General features: G+C 60.2%; 2 protein-coding genes across 5 annotated transcripts; one reads left to right on the plus strand and one right to left on the minus strand.

The window, feature by feature from the left end:
- Positions 1-518: 518 nt before the first annotated feature.
- LOC125627912 (suppressor of cytokine signaling 3) lies at positions 519-9,849 on the plus strand. 4 transcript variants are annotated; one of them, XM_048832521.2, is made up of 4 exons: positions 519-618; positions 4,147-4,246; positions 6,062-6,096; positions 8,385-9,849. In XM_048832521.2, exon 4 carries the CDS (start codon positions 8,470-8,472, stop codon positions 9,094-9,096), a length of 627 nt encoding a protein of 208 aa, XP_048688478.1. In that variant the 5' UTR covers positions 519-618; positions 4,147-4,246; positions 6,062-6,096; positions 8,385-8,469; the 3' UTR covers positions 9,097-9,849. The 4 variants fall into 4 exon arrangements, with proteins under 4 accessions (XP_048688478.1, XP_048688477.1, XP_048688476.1 ...); XM_048832520.2 differs by lacking the exon at positions 519-618 and adding an exon at positions 3,594-3,787; XM_048832519.2 differs by lacking the exon at positions 519-618 and having other exon boundaries at positions 3,861-4,246; positions 6,062-6,165.
- Positions 9,850-11,629: 1,780 nt separating this feature from the next.
- RPS9 (ribosomal protein S9) lies at positions 11,630-15,075 on the minus strand. The gene is made up of 5 exons (XM_048832523.2): positions 14,980-15,075; positions 13,891-14,013; positions 13,283-13,405; positions 12,959-13,145; positions 11,630-11,883 (listed from the first exon to the last, which is right to left on the minus strand). The coding sequence occupies exons 2-5, from the start codon at positions 13,985-13,987 to the stop codon at positions 11,706-11,708; spliced, it is 585 nt and encodes a 194-aa protein (XP_048688480.1). The 5' UTR covers positions 13,988-14,013; positions 14,980-15,075; the 3' UTR covers positions 11,630-11,705.
- Positions 15,076-20,702: the final 5,627 nt, after the last annotated feature.

The raw sequence follows: 20,702 nt of genomic DNA on the forward strand, positions 1-20,702 counted from the left end.
GCCCCCCGCCCGCCTGGCCCTTCCCCACAGGGGCCCCGGGCCCTGCCGCTGGGCCGACCGGGGAATCCCCGCTAGCTGGGAGCAGTGTGGGGGCTACGACACAGAGCAGGGCATTCCTGGTTCCCTCCAGCAGGGGGCGGCCAGGACACACAAACATATGCCCCACACTCTGACATCCCCCCTGGCAGCCCCTCCCCGCCCTTTGGCCCTTGCAGGGGTGGGGGAGCTGCTCTAGCAGACCCATTCCCATCCCCACTCATGCACCGAGCTGCCAGGCCTCAGCTCCGGGTTGCCAGGTGGCACCGACACCAAGGGCCGAACAGGGGAGTGGGTGGAGAACCCTCGTGGGCAGGGGGGAGGGTGCTTTGATGGCAATGGGGGGGGGCTCTGGGGAGCGACCGGCAGCCCCCCCCCCCCCCCCCCCCCCCCGCCCGGGCGCACGGCCTTTGTTGTGATTGCTGTTTAGCATTCTGCCGTGTGCCTCCGCTAAGGGCTGCTAGGAAGCCGGCGGCCTTACCGGCATCTCGCCTCTGCCAGGAACCAGCTGCTTGTAAACACCGGGCCAGCCAGAAAGCCCGTGGGAGGGCTCCCCTCCCCACGACTGTGTGTGCCACGGGGGTAAGTGGGCCTGGAGCACCCCACACACACCCCCACCCAGAGCAACATACACAGCTCCTCCCTCCACCGATGCACCCCCATCCCCACCCCCAGCAAGGGGCAGAAGGGACCTCTGGGACTGGGCCTCTCTCTTGGGGTGGAACGGGGGACAGGTGGCACCACGGGGTGTCATGCCTGGGGGGTGGGAGGGAGACACCTGGGAGAGGGGCTGAGACCCAGCGTGAAGGCCACAGAACAGGAATAACACTACTGGGTGGGAGCCGGCACCCCCTAGAGGGGAGACGCCCCGTGCCCCATTCCCCACCCCCCTGAGCCAGCCAGTCCCCGCCCTGGGGCCGGATGGGAGCCGGTGCCCCCTAGAGGGGAAAGGTCCCGCGCCCCATTCCCCGCCCCCGCTGAGCCAGCCAGTGCCCGTGCTGGGGCCGGATGGGAGCCGGCATCCCCAGAGGGAAGAGGCCCCGTGCCCCATTCTGCGCCCCCCTGAGCCAGCCAGTCCCTGCGCTGGGGCCGGATGGGGCGTCCCTCTCGCACGCTGTCCTCTGGGGCCCTGTGTGTGTCACTCAGGCTGGGAAATGAAATGAACTCACTGCCAACCAGCTGCAGCCAAAGGGGAACCTGTCGTGGGGGGTGGGGGGTGAGCAGGGTTCCTGCACATGGCGTGGGGAAGGGAGGGGGGCAAGGAGTGAAAGGGGAAAAAGAGAAGAGGATGGGGGTGGGGGCTGGGAGCCAGGACTACTGGGTTCTATGCCCACCTCTGGGAGGGGAGCAGGGTCTAGTCGTTTGAGCTTGGTATAGTGGTTGTGAGAGGGCAGGACTCCTGGGTTCTCAGCCCAGTTCTGCCACAGCTGTGGACAAATCCATTCTCAGTGCCTCAGTTTCCCCATCTGCCCCATGGGGTGAGGGCTCTTGGCTGGCCCCAGGGGAGGGTTGCAAGAGTTGGTGAATTCCCAGCAAAGGGCCATGGGCTGTGTTCAGGCATCCAGCCCGCATCCGGGAGCTGGCGATGGAGGAGACCCAGCGAGGGCTCAGGACCCCCGGGACCTGGCTCTGAGAACAGGCAGCAGGGAGAACTGAGCACCCAGCCAGGTGCTACTGACACCTGTCAATCATCCGTCAACCCACCTACTCCACCATAGGGCTCTGACACCCCCTGGCCACTCCCCAATACCTCAGGGGTGGCCGAACCTCAGTGGGGGGGATAGCAGGGATTCTCCCTCCGGACTCCTGGGTTCTGCAGAGGTTCCCCCAGACTCTCTCTCTGGGGGACAGGGGCCACTATGCCTGCTGCTCTATTGGAGGTGGGGGGATAGTGGCTGGTATTGGAGGGGTGCCCTCCCCCAGCGGGGGGCACCAGCAGGCCCCCAGATTTTAAATGGTTTTTCGTTATATCCCTTGTTCAGCTCCCATCTGGCCACAGTCCAGGGACTGGCTGGCTCAGGGGGGCGGGGAATGGGGCAGGAAGCCTCTCCCCTCTAGGGGGCGCCAGCTGAGATCCAGCCCTAGATCAGTAGATACCAAAAGTCCTTCTTGGGTGACTCGTGTGTGTAATGAATTTGTTGGGTCTCAGCCCCGCTTCCTGGGCACCCACAATGCGCAGCCCTCTCCTCCGCCAGGTGGTTTAGTGGAGCCCTGGAAGGGCCAGGGATACTGGCCCCTTTTTGCCCCCACCCCCCCGTGTGGGGGGGGGACTTCAGGGATGAGATAAAGAAAGAGAAAAATGTGAAGTGCGAAGAAAGAAAGAAAGAAAGAGGGAGAGGGAGGGGGAAGGACACAAAGGGAGAGGGGTAGGACAGAAAGGGGGGAAAGCACAAAGTAGAAGGAGGAGGGGGAAGGAGGTGGGAGAGGGAAGTGGGGCAGGGGGGAGAACAGTGGGGGGGAAGAGCAGAGGAAGGAGGAGGGGGAAGGAGGTGGGAGAGGGGCAGTGGGGCAGGGGGATTGAGGGGAGGGCAGGGAGGGAAGGGGTAGACGGAGGAGGGGGGAAGGAGGTGGGAGAGGGGAGCGGGCAGGGGCGTCGGGGGGGAGCGCAGTGGTGGGGGAGGAGCAGACGAAGGAGGAGGGGGAAGGAGGTGGGAGAGGGCGGTGGGGCAGGGGGATTGAGGGGAGGGCAGGGCGGGAAGAGGTAGACGGAGGTGGGGGGGAAGGAGGTGGGAGAGGGGAGCGGGTCAGGGGGGACTCAGAGGGAAAGGGCAGTTGGTGGGGGAAGGATCAGACAAAGAAGGAGGGGGAAGGAGGTGGGAGAGGGCGGCGGAGCAGGGGGATTGAGGGGAGGGCAGGGAGGGAAGAGGTAGACGGAGGTGGGGGGGAAAGAGGTGGGAGAGGGGAGCGGGTCAGGGGGGACTCAGAGGGAAAGGGCAGTTGGTGGGGGAAGGATCAGACAAAGAAGGAGGGGGAAGGAGGTGGGAGAGGGCGGCGGGGCAGGGGGATTGAGGGGAGGGCAGGGAGGGAAGGGGTAGACGGAGGAGGGGGAAAGGTGGGAGAGGGGAGCGGGCAGGGGCGTCGGGGGGAGCGCAGTGGTGGGGGAGGAGCAGACAAAGAAGGAGGGGGAAGGAGGTGGGAGAGGGCGGCGGGGCAGGGGGATTGAGGGGAGGGCAGGGAGGGAAGAGGTAGACGGAGGAGGGGGGAAGGAGGTGGGAGAGGGGAGCGGGCAGGGGGGGAAACGGGGGGGACAGTGGGGGGGGAAGGGGCAGACGAAGGGGGGGGGGGGTGAGCTCCGCTCCCAGCTTTTGGGAAGGTCTGTGACCGTCCCCTGTGCTCGGGCGGAAGGGTTAACGCCTGGGCTGTGTGTTTCTTGGCGGGGGCGGGGGGTTACGGGACTCCCCCCAGGAGGGAAAGGGGAGGAAAGCCAGCCCTGCCCCCTCCCCGGTGTCCCTCAGCCCCGTGCAGGCAGCGAGGGGGAGGGACCACGGCGAACATCCCCTCCCTTTTACCAACAGTGCCCTGCACACTTCCAGGAATCACCCTGAGCCTGGGGGGGTTAACCCAGCTCCGCCTGCCAATCACAGCCCAGCCAGCCGGCCCCGAGCACCCCCTGTGGCCAATGGGATGGGGATGGGGCCCATTCACAAAAATAAATATGAGACCCCCCCCACCCCCACCCCAGGATACACCCCCCCCCTCCCCAGTCCAGCCAGGAGAGACTCTGGCCGCGTGTCAATTTCAGCCTGAATTGGTGGGGTGGGGTGTGAAATTGACGAGATTAGGGGCCGGGCTGGGCGGGGGAGGTGGGGGGGAAAGACCTTTCCTGTGCCGCCCCCACACACCCCCCCCCGCCCCAGACCCACAACTCCCAAAGCATCCAAGCCTCCTGCTTGTGCGAAAGGGAAAGTGGTTTTTCCTCCTTCCCCCTGCGGTGCCTACCGCGGCTTCCCGGCAGCTCCCCTCTCCAGGGGCCCTGCTCCCTCCCCCCCCCCGGGAGATTGGGGGGCCGGCTGCCTGGCCAGGATGTGCCCCCCAAGGGGGAGGCTTTCCTGTGACTTGGGGGAGTGGAGTTGATTTGCTTTGTTTCCCTCCCCCCCCTCCCCTGCCCAGAGAGGACTCCAGGAATAGCTTCCCTTCCCATCACGCCAGAATAGGTCTACACGGGCGAGCGAAATCGCATCAATCTGGACTGGTTTGGGATCAGAAAGGGGTGAGTTAAAACGGGCGATTATTTCGGGCGGGAGCGACCGTGGGCAGACACTCACAAAAACTACCCACCAGGGGATTTTGCAAGTAGTTTTTATTTTTTGCCCAGGGGTGGGGGGCCTGGACCTAGGGCACCCCTGGCACAACTGCCCCCAAATTTGCCCCGCTGCCCGCTGCCCCCTGCCCCCCGTCACCCATGGAGCAGAGCAGCCGGCAAGACAATGGGACTTTAGGGTACTTTTAGCAACACCCAACTCCCTGCTCCAAGGAGCTGGGGCTGTTAATGAGGATAACAACAATCCTCATTAAGAAGGGGCCTGCCCGGGAGAAATTGGGGGCTGGTTGATTTGAAGGAAGAGCTTTCCAATGCCTGGTTTAAAGGGATTATTTTAAAGTTTTCAGGGGGTTTTGGTTTTTTTTAAGGGCAATTTTTGTCCTCTCCCCCCCCCCCCTTGGACCCTCCTGACCTGTCTCTTTTTGCCACTGTTTTAATTCTGCCATTCCTTAATTGTTAATTGTTAATATCCCACTGATTTGGGGTCAGTTTACACTTGGGGTTTGTTTTTTAACCTTGGTTTTAGGTTAATTATTTGGGGTCAGTTTCTGGGCTGGTTTGGGGGTGGGGGGGTTAACTGGTTTTAAGTTAGTTATTTGGGGTCAGTTTCTGGGCTGCTTTGGGGGTGGGGGGGTTAACATTGGTTTTAGGTTAGTTATTTGGGGTCAGTTTCCGGGCTGGTTTGGGGGTGGGGGGGTTAATATTGGTTTTAGGTTAGTTATTTGGGGTCAGTTTCTGGGCTGGTTTGGGGGTGGGGGGGTTAACTGGTTTTAAGTTAGTTATTTGGGGTCAGTTTCTGGGCTGCTTTGGGGGTGGGGGGGTTAACATTGGTTTTAGGTTAGTTATTTGGGGTCAGTTTCCGGGCTGCTTTGGGGGTGGGGGGGGTTAATATTGGTTTTAGGTTAGTTATTTGGGGTCAGTTTCTGGGCTGGTTTGGGGGTGGGGGGGTTAACATTGGTTTTAAGTTAGTTATTTGGGGTCAGTTTCTGGGCTGCTTTGGGGGTGGGTGGGTTAACATTGGTTTTAGGTTAGTTATTTGGGGTCAGTTTCTGGGCTGGTTTGGGGGTGGGGGGGTTAACATTGGTTTTAGGTTAGTTATTTGGGGTCAGTTTCTGGCTGCTTTGGGGGTGGGGGGGTTAACATTGGTTTTAGGTTAGTTATTTGGGGTCAGTTTCCAGGCTGGTTTGTGGGGGGTTAACATTGGTTTTAGGTTAGTTATTTGGGGTCAGTTTCTGGGCTGGTTTGGGGTTTTTTTAACATTGGTTTTAGGTTAGTTATTTGGGGTTATGGGGGACTGGATGTCTCGATTTTATAAGGACCATGCCAATATTCAGGGCTTTGTCTAATATCCCCACCTATTACCTTCCACGCCGTCACGGTTTTTCACACTTGCTAGTTGGGGCCAGTTGACGGGTTGGGTTTTTTGACATTTAGTGTAGTTACTTGGGCTCACACTGGGATGCCCGGGCCGCGGGTGCCCGTCACACTGGCTCTGGGCCCCGGTACATCCAAAGAAGTGACGTGCGGGAGTGTGTTTCACTGCAATCAATGGGACAAATCCAAGCGGGTGAGGAAATCTGTGCCAGGCTCGAGGCTTTGACCCGGGAGGGTTTGCATGAGCCTTAGGAAAAGGGTTCCCAGAACTGGGCTCCCCGATTTCGTGGAGCACGATGCAGCTCAGGCCCTTCGTTCATTTCATAGGGTCAGGTTTTTTATAAGAGCTTGGTTTGAAATAATCTACCCGCCGGGTTTCTTGTTTTTTAGGCCCAACAAGAGTTCCTGTTCCCCCGGAGCTGGAGGTTTGTTCCAGCCTCAGGGTTTCCTGGAGGAAGTTGGAGCAGGGAGTGAATTTGGCGCAGCCTTAAAATGTTTGTTCCCCTTTGCCCCCACCCCCCCCACACACACACACACAGAGACAAAGTGGGATTTGCTCCCTGTTCTCTGGGGCTGCTGGGCTGGGGCAGCGGCAGGCAGAGAGCAGAAGAGTTTGTGGTGGTGTGTGTGTCTGTCTGTGTGTGTGTGTACATTTTGAGTGGGGAGGATTGTGTGTGTGTGTGTGTGTGTGTGTGTGTGTGTACATTTTGTGTGGGGAGGATTGTGTGTGTGTGTACATTTTGTATGTGTGTGTACATTTTGAGTGGGGAGGATTGTGTGAGTGTGTACATTTTGTGTGTGTGTGTATACATTCTGTGTGGGGAGGTGTGTGCGTCTGTACATTTTGTGGGGGGTATGTGTGTGTGGGTATGTGTGTACATTTTGTATGTGTGTGAGTGTGTACACTGTGTGTGTGAGAGTGTACATTTTGTGTGGGGAGGATTGTGTGTGTGTGTACGTACATTTTGAGTGGGGAGGATTGTGTGTGTGTGTGTGTACATTTTGAGTGGGGAGGATTGTGTGTGTGTGTACGTACATTTTGTGTGGGGAGGTGTGTGTGTGTACATTTTGTATGTGTGTATACATTTTGAGTGGGGAGGATTGTGTGAGTGTGTACATTTTGTGTGTGTGTGTATACATTCTGTGTGGGGAGGTGTGTGCGTCTGTACATTTTGTGGGGGGGTATGTGTGTGTATGTGTGTACATTTTGTATGTGTGTGAGTGTGTACACTGTGTGTGTGAGAGTGTACATTTTGTGCAGGGAGGAGTGTGTGTGTACTGTGTGTACATTTTGTGTGAGGATTGTGTGTGTGTACATTGTGTGTGTGTGTGCATGTGTACATCTTGTGTGGGGAGGGGAGGATTGTGTGTGTACATTTTGTAAGGGGAGGATTGAGTGGGTGGGTGTACATTTTGTTTGTATATGTTATGAGTATGTTTGCATATTTTGTTGGTGTGAATGTACACGTTTTGTCCATGAGTGTGTTCCACACACTCCTCTCTGTGTGTATATATATTGTGTGTGTGTGTTTATGCCTCTCATGCTTTGTGTATAATGTACACAAAGAAACCAGACATACAGGAGATATACATTTATCTTTGTGTTTACCATATCTGTGTGCATTTGTATGTTATACGTGTGTGAGAGGGTGTGTGTATGGGTTGTTGTGAATGCTTGTGTTTGCACAGGTGTGTTTTCAGTGTGTGTATAATTATATGGAATAATATGTTGCGTGTGTAGATCTGCGATGGGGTTTCTGAGGAGTGTGTTATAAGTGTGTGGATGTGGGGGTGGTTTGTTTGTGTGTATATTTTGTGGGTGCGTCTTAAGTGTATGGTGTGTATACAAACACACACAGTGCAGAGCTCATCCCCTCCAGCACGGGGCGGCAGGCGTGCACCCACACACCATAGATTTTTAGGTATGTTCTTCTGTGGGGTGTGATTATGTGTGTGTATCCCTGGTATGCAGAGGTGCTTCTGGGAGTGAGTGTGTGTATGTTTTGTGTGTGTTTGTGTGTAACTGTATGGGGTGCAGTTTGCTGTGTGTTGCTGGCTGGCCACAGTGTGACGTTTGTGTACGTGTGTGTGTGTGTGGTGGACGTTGTAGGTGACTCTAAGGGTATGTTTCTGTGGGGTACATGTGTGTCTGAGCCTGCTTGTGTGCACCTTTGTCGCTGTGTGTGTGTGTGTGTGTGTCCTGCACAGAAATCCCAGCACGCAAGTAAGTGTACACACACCCCTTTACACCTGGAGGTGATTCCAATACTAGACTGGTTAGAGAAGGGGGGCTGGGAGCCAGGACTCCTGGGTTCTCTCCCCAACTCTGGGAGGGGAGTGGGGTCTAGTGGTAAGAGCAGTGGGGGCTGGGGGCCAGGACTCCTGGGTTCTCTCCCCGACTCTGGGAGGGGAGTGGGGTCTAGTGATTAGAGCAGTGGGGGCTGAAGGCCAGGACTCCTGGGTTCTCTCCCCGACTCTGGGAGGGGAGTGGGGTCTAGTGATTAGAGCGGGGGGGGGGTGGCTGGGGGCCAGGACTCCTGGGTTCTCTCCCCAGCCCCAGGGTCGTTAGATCGTGAGGAGCGTTAATAGCCCGTGTTGGATTCTGTGCGAGACCTTGCAGGTACCTGCCCTGAGACGCCCCTCGCTCCCGACCCGCAGCCCCGGGCTCCCCCCCCCCCTTTCCATTGACCCCCCTCCCCCCTTCTCTCCACAGATGATCCCGCGGGAGGGACCCCGGTGAGCCGGAGGACTCAGCGGGGTGGGCGGGGGGGGGAGGAGAATCCGGCCTGGGCAGCGCCATGGTCCCGCTGTGTTGGCCCTGCGTGCGCTGCTGCCCGGACCCCCCGGCCGCCATGAGCCGGCCCCCCGCCCCGCGGCCCCCCGGCCCGTCCTACCGCTACCGGAGCTTCTGCGGGGACTTCGAGCGGGTGGAGACGGCGCTGGAGCGGCTGGAGGCCAGCGGCTTCTACTGGGGCAGCCTGTCGGGGGCGGAGGCCAAGCGGCTGCTGAGCCCCCACCCGCCGGGGGCTTTCCTGGTCCGCGACTCCTCCGACCACCGGCACCTCTTCACCCTCAGCCTCCGCACCGGGGCCGGCATCACCAACCTGCGCATCCAGCAGCGGGGGGCCGCCTTCCACCTGGAGACCCAGCCGGGGGCCCCCGGCCCGCCCGCCTTCGCCTGCGTGGTGCAGCTGGTAGAGCACTACCTGGGGCGGGCCGGGCACCCGGGGGCCCCCTGCTACCTGGAGGCCCGGGGCAGCCGCCCCGAGCCCCTGGCCCTGGCCCGCCCGCTGCGCTGCAAGGTGGCCTCGCTGCAGGAGCTGTGCCGGCGGGCCGTGCGGGCCAGCGTGCGGGCAGGGACGGGGGGCCCCGATCTGGAGGGGCTGCCCGTGCCCCGGGCCCTGCGCAACTCCCTGCGCTGCTAGGGGGCCGCGCCCCAGGCCCTACCGAACTGTCGGCCCAGCGGGAGGGGAGGGGAGCGAGGGGGGACTCCCCCCCCCCCGACGCTCATGGGAGGCGGTGGGGGGGTCCAGGGAGCCTCCCGTAACAGGTGGGGGAGGGGAGGAAACCCCAGAGCAGGACCCCCTCTGGGACACCCCCGCTATTTCCAGCGCAGCGGGAGGAAGACCAGGGAAGGGGTCTGTACCCCACACCCTGTGGAAAACCCAGCACCACAGGGTTGGGAGAGACCGGGGGGGGGGGGGGGCAGACTGGCATCAGCCCCCTGGCAGCTCCGGCGTGTGGGAGAGACGGGACTGGAGGGGGAGAAAGGCCTGGAGTGGATGGGGCTCTTTGGGCCAGGGCTGCGACCCAGGATAAGAACTGGGAGGGGGACACAGGAATTGGTGGGGACTGGAAGCCAGGACTCCTGGGTTCTCTCTCCAACTCTGGAGAGCGGGATCTAGCGATTGGAGGGAGGGGACTAGGAGCCAGGACTCCTGGGTTCTCTCCCCAGCTCTGGGGAGGGCATGGGGTCTACATCCCACCTATAGCCAGAGGAGCCAGAGCGGACCGTGGCCCCGTGTTGGGGCTCCCACCTCATCCCCCGGAGGGCGTCCCGCCAACCTCACGGACCTCGTCTTCCCCCCAGGAGCGCTTGTGGCCCCGTCACTACCAGCCGGGCTGGGCCGTGGGCTTGTACCGCTGCATCGGGACAGAATAAACCTCGGTCTGCTGCACCCTGCCTCCCGCCACTGCTTTGGGGCTGCCTGGGACCCGGGGGATACAGGGGCAGCCCCTCAGAGCCCCCACACCCTAAGAGGGAAAAGCCCCATGAGCCAGCCAAGACCCAGGCCTGGGACCAGAGCCGGGCTGGTGCCCCCCAGAGCAGTGGCTGCAGCTCAGCGCTGGTTGAGGGATCCTCCTGTAAACGGCCCCCCCGGGCCCCACCCCAGGGGCTGCTGCATCTAGAGTTGACCCCGTCCTGACCCCCTTCCGCGCCCGGCTGTTCCCGTAAGGCTCTTGGCACCACATCCGCTGACTCAGGGGAGCAAAGTTACTGAAAGTCGCTCCACGGTTCAGGAAAAAACCCAGCTGCTTCCCCCCCTCCGGCTTTCGTTTCCCCCAGCAGCTGGGCTGAGGGTCAAGGGGCCGGCGTGGGGGGCCCCCAGCTGCACTGTGCCAGTTATCACAGCCCAGGGCTGTTCCCCCAACCCCCCCTTTCCCATCCCTGGCCCAGCTCCAGCCTTTCACCTTCATTTCCCAGCAGGTCCCAGCCCTGGTCCCACCTCCCTCTGGGGGGTGGGGCTCCCCCAGGTGATACAGCACCAGGTGCTGGGGACAGGGCAGGTCTCACCCCTTTCTCCTTAACCAGCCCCCCGTAAAGCCACCGTCCAGCCAGTTGCTTGCTGCCCCGTTTGCTTCTCAGCCAGGCAGGGGCCCCAGCCCCCTTCTCAGGCCGGGAGGACTCCTGGGGGGAGCGAAGAGCAGCCAGACTGGGTCAGACCAAAGGTCCAGCTACCCCTGGACCCCAACTTCTGCCAGGGCCAGGTGCCCCCCAGGGAATTGAACACAACAGGTGACCACCCACTGATCCATCCCGGTGTGCCCACTGCCAGCTTCTGGCACAATAGGAGGGGAGTGAGGTCTAGCTGACAGCAGCCTGGCATCCCCCAGTGCCATGAGGCAGGAAACAGCAGGGCAGGGGTCCCACCTCAAGTCCCTCAGAGAATGGGCCTTCCCCCTCTTCTTGAAGCCCCCAAGGCCATGGCACACCTCCTACCCATGTGCCCAGACCCCAGCACATCTCCCCCCCCACCCCACCCCCAAGCTTGGCTGGGGCAGCATTGGGCCAGAGGGGCTAGGACCCAGAGGACCATTCAGTGTGAGGGAGGGGTACTCCTCTTCACCCCCCCCCCAAATGCCCCAGTCTAACCCCAGAACAGAGGCATCCTAGAAATGTCCCTGAAGCAGCCAGCACCTGGAGAACCCAGCCCAGGGCACAAACAGGCCAAGCTCCTCCCCCAGTGTTGAGCTGGGGGGCAGGGAGAGGGAGGGCCCAGCCATACTGAACTGGGCCCTATGGCCTTTGCAACACAGCCCCCAGCTACTTCCCCTTCCTGCCCCTCCCTGGGAGTAGCCTCCACCCCCATTAGCATCAGCCAGCCACTGATCAGGGTTAACCCTCCAACCCAACCACACCCCCAGTGTGGAAACAGGCAGCAGGTCCATGCCCCAGTTTTATTTCCAAGGGCCGGTGCAGCCTGCAGGGGGGAAGGGCAAGCAGCAGGCAGGACAGGGCTCACTTCCAGACAGAACAAGCTGGGGAAACTGCCTGCTGCAGGGCCCAGGAGACACTGCAAAGGGCCTCCCGCTCACAGCCCAGAGCCGCCCGCCCCGCCCCCCAAGTGAGGCACAAGAGAGGTCTGAGCATTTGCTGTGAGGCTGGGGTCCAGCAGCCCTGATGCCCCAATGCAAGGACCCCACGAACAGTCCAATCCCAGGGCGGGGGGAGTCCAGTTCAGCTCCACTCCAAACTGGTTTATTGAGAGATACAGCAATGCAGGCTGCCCAGCAAGGGGAGCCGCCCAGGCCTTTAATCCTCCTCTTCCTCATCCGCCCCACCAGCGCCACCCTGCCCCTTCTTGGCGTTCTTCCTCTTGACACGGCCAGGCCGGCCGCCCCCATAGGGCGAGCGCAGCGAGAAGTCGATGTGCTTCTGCGAGTCCAGGCGCACGATGAAGGATGGGATGTTCACGACCTGCTTCCGCACACTGGGGAAAGGGAGAGGGGGTGAGGGCAGGCACAGGAAGCCACCTACCCACAGTGCTCTGGGGCAACGGGACCCCTCAGGATTTAACATGCAACCCCTGGGGAAAATGCTCCACCCCTTCGCCATCTCTTAGCTCCTCCCAGACACTCCCCAGAGCCAGCTGCACATCAGCTGCTCCTAGATTCCCAGTCCCCTCCGCCCCACCCTCCAAGCCAGCTCCTGCTGTTACCAGGTGTGAATCCAGAGTCCAAAGAAAAGGGGTGACCCTCTGGATTGATGCTAGGGGAGCAGCGATCAGAAGCCAGCCCTATTCCCACTGCAAAAGAGGAGTGACTCCAGATTGACACCAGGGGAGCCAAGATCAGAACCAGGTCCCACTGAACCAAGCTCCATTCCCAGGTAGCCCTGGGATCCAATCTCCATTGGCAGACCCCTCCCAGCGTGGGGCACGGAGCAGGCAGTGGCTCATTACCTTTGCAGCAGCCCCAAGCGCAGGGGGCTGGTGGAATGGCCTGGCCCTTCGCAAGGTGTACGGCTCTGCCGCAGTGAGCCTTGCCGACATGGGCGGCCCTACCGCCCACTACCCGGAGCGCAGGATTAGACCAACCGGGGGGTTCCCCAGGCCAGAGCCTGCCCCTCTGGGCAGGGGGCTCCATGCACCTCACAGGCTCATCCAGGAGGGCTACACAACACAGCAAGAGCAAAGCTTTAGCACGGGGAGGGTCGGAGCAACAGCCAAACTCCCCACGTCCTTGGGATCAGCTTTGCCCTGGGTCCTTGGCAGGGTCAATCACCGAGAACGGGGCCACTGACCTGCCTGCCACATGGCCCCTCCTCACGAACTCACCAGCCGGGGGAGATACCACCCCAGCAGGTCCAGGTGGCAGAGTCAATAACTGAACCCAGGAGTCCTGGCTCCCAGCCCCCACCCCTACTGTAACCCACTACTAGACCCTCCCCTCCCAGAGCCAGGGAAGAGAACCCAGGAGTCCTGGCTCTCAGCCCTCACCCCTGATGTAACCCACTAGACCCCCCCACCCCCCATACACACAGAGCGTGGCACACAGCTGCCCTACCGGATGTGCCTCTGGCGGATCAGCACCCGGGCATGGTGGATGGACTTGGCCAGCCCCAGCTTGAAGACCTGGGTCTGGAGGCGCCGCTCCAGGAAATCCTCAATCTTGAGGCCAAGGATATAATCCAGCTTCATCTTGCCCTCATCCAGCACCCCGATGCGCACCAGCCGTCGCAGCAGGGCATTGCCTGGGGGAGGGGGGGGGTGGTGAGACAGGAGTCAGATCCCAGGGACCCTGCCCCTTCCCCTCCCAACTTCAGACATCCACTGGGACCAGCTCCCAGCACCCCCCACCATGTCACCCCCCCATATCCTGCCCCCCTACCTTCAAAGAGGCGCTTGGGGTCCTTCTCATCCAGCGTGAGCAGCTCACGGGCCGCCTTGCGGATCTTGGCCAGGGTGAACTTCACCCGCCAAACCTCACGCTTGTTCCGCAGCCCGTATTCACCTGGGGAGGAGCAGGGCTGTTACCAACAGGCAGCCACTTCTGGGGTGGGGCGCAGGGGCTGGTTATATGGGGGACCCCTCACCAGGCACTGGGACACAGTTCAGGACTGTATCCTACTGACTAGAGAGGCAGCAGGTTGAATATTACCTGGCTTAATGGGGTTAAATCTCCTAAAGATCAGAAAACAAATCACTGGGCCATTAATGCTGCATCTAACACAAGCTGCATATGGTGGCACAGCGCCCCCTAGTGCCAGCCCTGACTGCAAGTGAGAGCGCCCCCTGCTGAGTCCCCCCACCCTGCTTCCTGCAGCCCAGCACCCCCTAATGTAGCCCCAGGGCCAGCCCTGACTGCCAAGGGAGAGCACCCTTGACCCACTCCCTGGAGCAGTGCCCCCTATGAGCCCCCCCCACAGCACAGTGCCTCCTGCTAAGCTCCAGCCAGGCACCAGCCTGATTCCCCCCCACCCCACCCCCAAAACTCACCAATGAGCTTCAGCTCCTGGTCGAGGCGGGATTTCTCAAAGGGGCGCCGGGGGGTGACATAGGTCTTCCGGCACACCCAGCTCCTAGCAACGGGCATCGCGACCAAGGCTGTGGGCTCCGGCCCTGCGGGAGAGGCAGAGGGAATGAGCTAGGAAGAGACAGGACAATTCTGCTGCATCCCCAGCCACCCCACAAACCCAGGGTGCAGCTTTTCCCGGGAGAGAACAGCTGTCAGACCAGGACACTCGTTTGGAGAAGGGGGCACATACAGCCCCTGGCATAAGGGTGGGGGATTGCTGGAGCCCGTGGTGGGTGCAATGAAGTCAGCAAAGCTATGAAGCCGGGACCCACAAGCCCTAGGAGGGGGAGTCTTTGTTGGGGATCTGTACAGCACCAAGCGCAGCAGTTACACAACCCACTGCACGGTGCTGCGGACCCAACCCTCGTTACAGGAATCAGGGGCAAGGGTGACACCATGCACGAGGACAGGGGCCCCAGGGCTGCCAGGCCCCTGCAGCCAGCAGAGCCCAGGGCCCCTCCCGTGCCGGGGTGAAGAGGGAGGCGCTGCGGGTCAGCCCGCAGCAAGGCTGGAAGCGACAGGGGCATCTGCGGGGTGTGTAGGGGGTGCCCTGGGGGCCGGCACGGGGGCAGCTTCGGCTCGGGGCGCAGCTGGTCTCTCCTTCGTAGCCCTGTTTGCGAGAACCCCGCAGCGCTCCGGGCGCTTTGCAGGTGGGGAAACTGAGGCACAACAGGGGGAGCCACTTGCCCGACCCCGCTGCACCAGGCGGGGGGGGGGGGGGGGCAGGGAGACGAATCCCGCCCCCACAATGCACGGGGCTGGGGGAAGGAGCCTCCCGGGCCACGTGCTGTGCCCCTCCCCCCTTGCAAACCCCTCCCGCTGCAGCAGCAGCGCGCGCCAGGCCCAGGGGCCGCACGCGCCCGTGTCGCTAGCGCGCCGGCCGCCTCTGCGCATGCGCGCCGGCCCCGCAGAGAGCCCCGCGCTCGCCCCCTCGGCCCAGCCCGGCCCTCCTCCCCCCTGCGGCCGCCCGTCCCCCAGCCCCGGCCCAGCGCGCCCCGCCCTGGCCTCACCTCACACGAACAGCCACAGCGATGGCGGATGAAAAAAAAGAGAGCGGCGTACCCGGGGGCTGCCTTATATAGGGCACGGGAAAGGCTCCGCCCTCCGAAGCGTTAACCAATGGCCGGGCGCCGTCGGGCCCCGATGACCAATGGAGGGGCGGTGCCTCGCGCCACCCGCTGGCCAATGACTGAATGCTCCCGGGGTCATAGAGAGAGACTCCTAGAGGGTCGTACGCGCGTGGGCGAGTGGCTGGGTGTGGCCATTGCTATGTGGGGGTGAACCCTCCTCCCGTCCCAGGGGGGAGCGGCCGCCATTGCTGTGTGGGGGTGAACCCCCTTCCCGTCCCAGGGGGGAGCAGCCGCCATTGCTGTGTGGGGGTGAACCCCCTTCCCGTCCCAGTGGGGAGCGGCCGCCATTGCTGTGTGGGGGTGAACCCCCTTCCCGTCCCAGTGGGGAGCGGCCGCCATTGCTGTGTGGGGGTGAACCCCCTTCCCTTCACTAAGGCAACCCATCTAGAATCTCCCTGCGACCCACTGGTGGGTTGGGACCCCTTGTTTGGGAAATGATTCCCTAGATAACGCAGCCTCTGTATGGCCCGTGCGTCTCTCCCCAGACCGGGGCTAGTCCTGCCCCCCCATGAAACCCACAGGGGTTTTGCTCTAGATTCAGTGGGAGCAGGGTGAGACCTCGTAAACCAGAGCACGACCCGTGGGACCAGGTCCCTGGCTGGCATAAATCGGCCTAGCTCCAGGGAAGTCACCGGCTGGAGAACTGACCCATCAGTGGGCGTTTCCCCGCTGATTTCGGTGGGCATTGCATATGGACCTTGCTTGAATTAATTGGTGCTCGGCGCACCTGGGGCAGACTGATACTGGGGGTGTGATGCGTCCGGGCTGGTTTATTTTAGTTGCCAACCGACCGTGGCCTGTAGATCGTAGACTTGCTCCACCCAGTATGAGCCACAGCCGGTGGGAGGCCAGAGCGTCTGGCATCACATGGGAGGTGCCCTGCGTGTGGTGGGGACCCTGGCATGGCCACCCATGGGGTGGGATTGAGATCAACTTCCAAAGAAAACGTTGGAAGCCGTTGAGTGTATGATAAAAGGAAGAGAGGGGTTGCAAGCACCGGATCCCCCCCATCTCACGCCAAACCTTTCGCAGGGTTTGGGTCTGTCTTAGGGGAAGTTTTGGAGGGAAAAAAAGCAGGAGGAAAAAGGCAGCAGAAAGGAGGGGGTAGAGGGACCATCTCAATGGAAATGGACAGTGGAACTGGAGTGGAGAGAATAATGTTAACGAATCCTCCCGTCCCAGGCCTGGGTCTGATTGCGTGGATTTTATACTGGTCTAGCTGAGATCAGAACCCAGCCCTGCCCCCGCTGCAGTCAGGGGTGACTAGTCTGAAGGGCCATGTGTCTGTAGCCCTTTGAGGTCTGGCCGGTTCCACTTGGCCCGCTCCCCCATCCCAGACACAGCCCGTGGCTGGTGGCCCAGGCTGAGCCGGGAGCCTGTAAATCTCCCTTTTCATTGGGGAAGCTGTAAAGTGCCCAGCCGCCGCAAATGGCAGAGAATTAAGCTGCTGATTTACTGGGTGTTTTTCTCCTAACCTGGTATTTGTGTGAGAAGCCGACTGTGCTGAATCCCCAGCCCCCTTGCTCTAACCACAAGACACCACTCCCCTCCAGAGCCAGGTATAGAACCCAGGAGTCTGGACCCCCAGTCCCCCTGCTCTAACCACTAGACCCCCCCCCGCCCTGCCCAGAGACGAGTGAGATGCAGACAGGCAGTAGCAGGTGGTATTTGTCTGTGTGCAGTCAGTGTGGGGGAGTGGCTGTGTGTGAGGGGGGACGGGTGTTTGTGGCGGCTGTTTTCTTCATGCGCACTTGGGGTGAGGGGGGCGGGGTTTGTGTGTCTCCTATGTGTGTGGGAATGTTTGTGGCTGTGTGTGGGGGCATCTCTGTGGCTGTGCACACTCGGGTCTGTGTGGGTGCATCTGTGTGGGTGCATCTGTGTGTGTTTGTGTGTGTCTCTGGGTGTGTATTTGGGGTTGTAGGTGCATGCATACACATGTGTGTGTGTTTGGGGTTGTCTGTGCATGTGTGCATGAGTATGTGGGGTTGTGTGAGTGTCTGTGTGTTTGTGTTTGGCATGTATATTTGGGATTGTCTGTGCGTATGAAAGTGTCTGTGTGTTTGGGGTTGGATCTCTGTGTTTGGGGTTGTTTCTATATTTCTGCGTGTTTGGGGTTATATCTGTGTGTTTGGGCTTGTCTGTGTTTGGGGTTGTGTGTGTGTGTGTGTATGGTTGGGGTTGTGTGTCTGTGGGGTTTGGAGTGTCTGCATGGTTGGGGTTGTGTATCTGTGTGGTTGTGGGTGGGTGTGTCTGTGTGGTGGGGATGTCTGTGTGTGTGTGTGGTTGGGGGGTGTCTATGTGGTTGGGGTTCTGTGTATTTGTGTCTGTGTGGCTGGGATTGTGTGTGTGTGTGGTTAGGGGTGTGTGTGTCTGTGTGGTTGGGGGAGGGTGTCTATGTGGTTGGGGTTCTGTGTATTTGTGTCTGTGTGGCTGGGGTTGTGTGTGTCTGTGTGGTTGGGGGGTGTCTGTCTCTGTGGTTGGGGATGTGTGTGTCTAGACTGTGTGCGCACGCGAGTCTGCCTGTCTGTGACAATGATGACATCACATTCCTCTCAGCTCCCCCCCACCCCCCGCCTGTGCCCCATCTAGAAACTGACTCAGCTCCCCGGGGTCTCTCAGCTCAGCGATCCCCTGGCGGGGCTGAGCAGTGGGGCTGTGGGTTCTATGCTACCCACTCAGCATCGCGGGGTGGGGGGCTGTGATAGAGGCCAGGGGTGCAAAGTGGGATCCCAGCAGAGGGGGGCTGTGGTGTGGAGGGGAGTGGGATCCCAGTGGAGGGGCTGTGGGGTGGAGGGGGAACCCAGCAGGGGAGGGGGCTGGGAGGGGAGGGAAGGGGGGATCCCTGCTGGTGGGGGGGCTGTGGGATGAGGGGGGATCCCAGCATAGGGGTGCTGGATGCATGAGAGATGTTTGCTCACATTCGGTGCTGGTTCCCTGTGTGTGTGTGTGTGTGCACGTGGGGGTGGTTTTCAACTGCACCCAACACATCTTGCGCCCCCAACCAGGATGACTACTGGCCTGGGACTGCGCCCTCCGCCCCTGCCTGGCTGTGTTGGGGGTGTGTGTGGGTGGCTGTGTGTGTGTGTCTGATGCCATGATTCCTAGGTTCATAGATTCATGGCCAGCAGGGACCCTTGCGATCAGCTCATTTGACCTCCTGTATGACCCCACCCAGGGCGCTGCCCTGAATTCATTCCCGGTTGACGAGAGCAGATCCCCAAAACCAGCCACCTGGGCTGAGTAATTGCCAGGGCAGGAGAATCCACCAGGCCCCTTGGTAACTTCCCCTCCCTCTTCAAAACCCGGCCCCGATTTGCCATCTGAATGCGTCTAGCTCCAACCTCCAGCCGTGGGATCAGGCTCCAACCATCCCTTGCCAGGCTGAGGAGCCCGTGATTAAATATTTGTTCCCCACATGAGAGAACTCTTCTCTGGCCCTCTCGCCGATTGATGGGGCCCTACCAAATTCATGGTCCATGTTGGTCAATTTCATGGGTCATAGGATTTTAAAAATTGTAAATGTCGTGAGTTCAGGTATTCAACTCTGAACTGTCATGCTGGTGTAATTGTAGGGGTCCTGACCCAAAAGGGGGGGTCACAAGGTGATTGTAGGGGGGCCGCGGTACTGGCTACCCTTACTTCTGCGCTGCTGCTGACAGCAGCCCTGCTTTCAGAGCTGGGCCCTCAGCCAGCAGCTGCTGCTGTCCAGCCACCCAGCTCTGAAGGCAGCACAGAAGTAAGGGTGGCGATAACGTCACCCCCCTACAATACCTTGTGACCCCTCCCCATGACCCCCTTTTGTCTCAGGCCCCTCAGCTGGAGAAACGCTGGTCTCCCCCGTGAAATCTCATATTACCTTATGCTGTACCGATTTCACGGGGGAGACCAGATTTCACGGTCCGTGCCACGTTTTCCATGGTTGTGAATTTGATAGGGCCCTATCGACTGAGCACCGTCCTTCTTGGAGTCCAGCCGCGGTCGCACCAAGGCCAAACCCAGAGGTGAAATAAACTCTTCGAGATCCCCCTGTTTGTGCACCCCCAGCTGGCCTTACCCCTTTGGGCCGTAGTGCCCGTGTGGTCAGCTGATTCTCCAACAAGACCCCAGATCTTTTCCAGATGCCGCGTCCTGGCACCGAGTCCCCGCCCAGTCCAATAGCACGGGCCTTGGTTCCTTGCTCCTGGGCAGAGGACTCTGCATTTCACCGAAGCCCAGTGCATGTTTTTTGTGTGCCCCCAGCGATCCTGGTCGCTCTGTCTCGGTGGCCTGTCCTCGGCGGCATTTACCGCAGCCCTCATCAGCGGGTCGTTGGCGTTATCGGCACGGGGTGCTCTGTTTGCTCCCGGATCATTGATAATAAACATGTCCAAGAACCGAGCCTGGTGCCCCCCCACACCCACTCAAGGAGGGTGCCCTGTTTTCAGGGGCATTTGGAGGCCCCTTGCTTAGCTAGTGTGATACACTGTGTGTGTGTTTGTGTTTTAGACTTGGTGTGTGTGTGAAAGAGAGAGAGAGAGACTATGTCTGGGTACGTGAAACTTCACGTGTGTGTGTGATTCTCTGTGAAAGGGAGAGAGAGACTGTGTGGGTATGTGAAACTGTGTGTGTGTGTGACGCTGTGTGTGTGGGGGGCCTTGTGAGTATGCAGGAGCCAGGATGTTTGTGTGACACTCTGTGTGTGTATGAGACATCACATGGACATGTCTGCGTGTGAGGGTGCAGTGTGTGTATAAGCCACGTGTGTGGCACTCTGGGTGTGTATGAGCCAAGTGTGTGTAGCGCTTAGTGAGTGTATGAGGCATGTGTGTGTGACACTGTCAGGGTATGTATGAACTGTGTGTGTGACACTGTTGGGATGTGTACAAGCTGTGTGTGTGTGTGTGTGTGTGACTCTGTCAGTGTGTGTATGAGCTGGGTGTGTCTGTGTGACAGTCAGTGTGTGCATGCAAGCTGGGTGTGTGTGACACTGTGTGTGTGAGCCACATATGTGTGACAGTCAGTGTGTGTGCAAGCCATGTGTGTGTGACAGTTAGGGTGTGTATGAGCTGTGTGTGTGCAAGCCATGTGCGTGTGACACTGTCAGTGTGTGCATGAGCCATGTGTGTATGTGACACTGTCAGTGTGTGTGAAAGCCATGTGTGTATGTGACACTGTCAGGGGGTGTGTGTATGATACTGTCAGTGTGTGTGCGAGCCATGTGTGTATCTGACACTGTCAGGGTGTGTGCAAGCCATGTGTATGTGACACTGTCAGAGTGTGTGTGAGCCATGTGTGTGTGACAGGGTGCGTGCGAGCTGTGTGTGTGTGACAGTCAGGGTGTGTGTGAGCCGTTTGTGTATCTGACACTGTCAGGGTGTGTGCGAGCCGTGTATGTTCGTGTGTGTGTGTGTGTGTGTGTGTGGCCCATTGTGTATGTGACACTGCGTGTGTTTGCACATGACACCTCCACCCAGCTCTCTCCCCACACTCTGGCTTGGGGAATCCCCCGGCGGCTCCTCCCAACACCCTGCACCCCCAAACTCCACCCTCTCCCCAAAATACCCCCCCCAACACACACACACCTTCCCTCCCCATCCCTCTCCCACAGTGCCCCAGTGCTGCTG

Source organism: Caretta caretta, chromosome 23 (assembly GCF_965140235.1).
Source record: "Caretta caretta isolate rCarCar2 chromosome 23, rCarCar1.hap1, whole genome shotgun sequence".
In the NCBI taxonomy this organism is placed as follows: Eukaryota; Metazoa; Chordata; order Testudines; family Cheloniidae; genus Caretta; species Caretta caretta.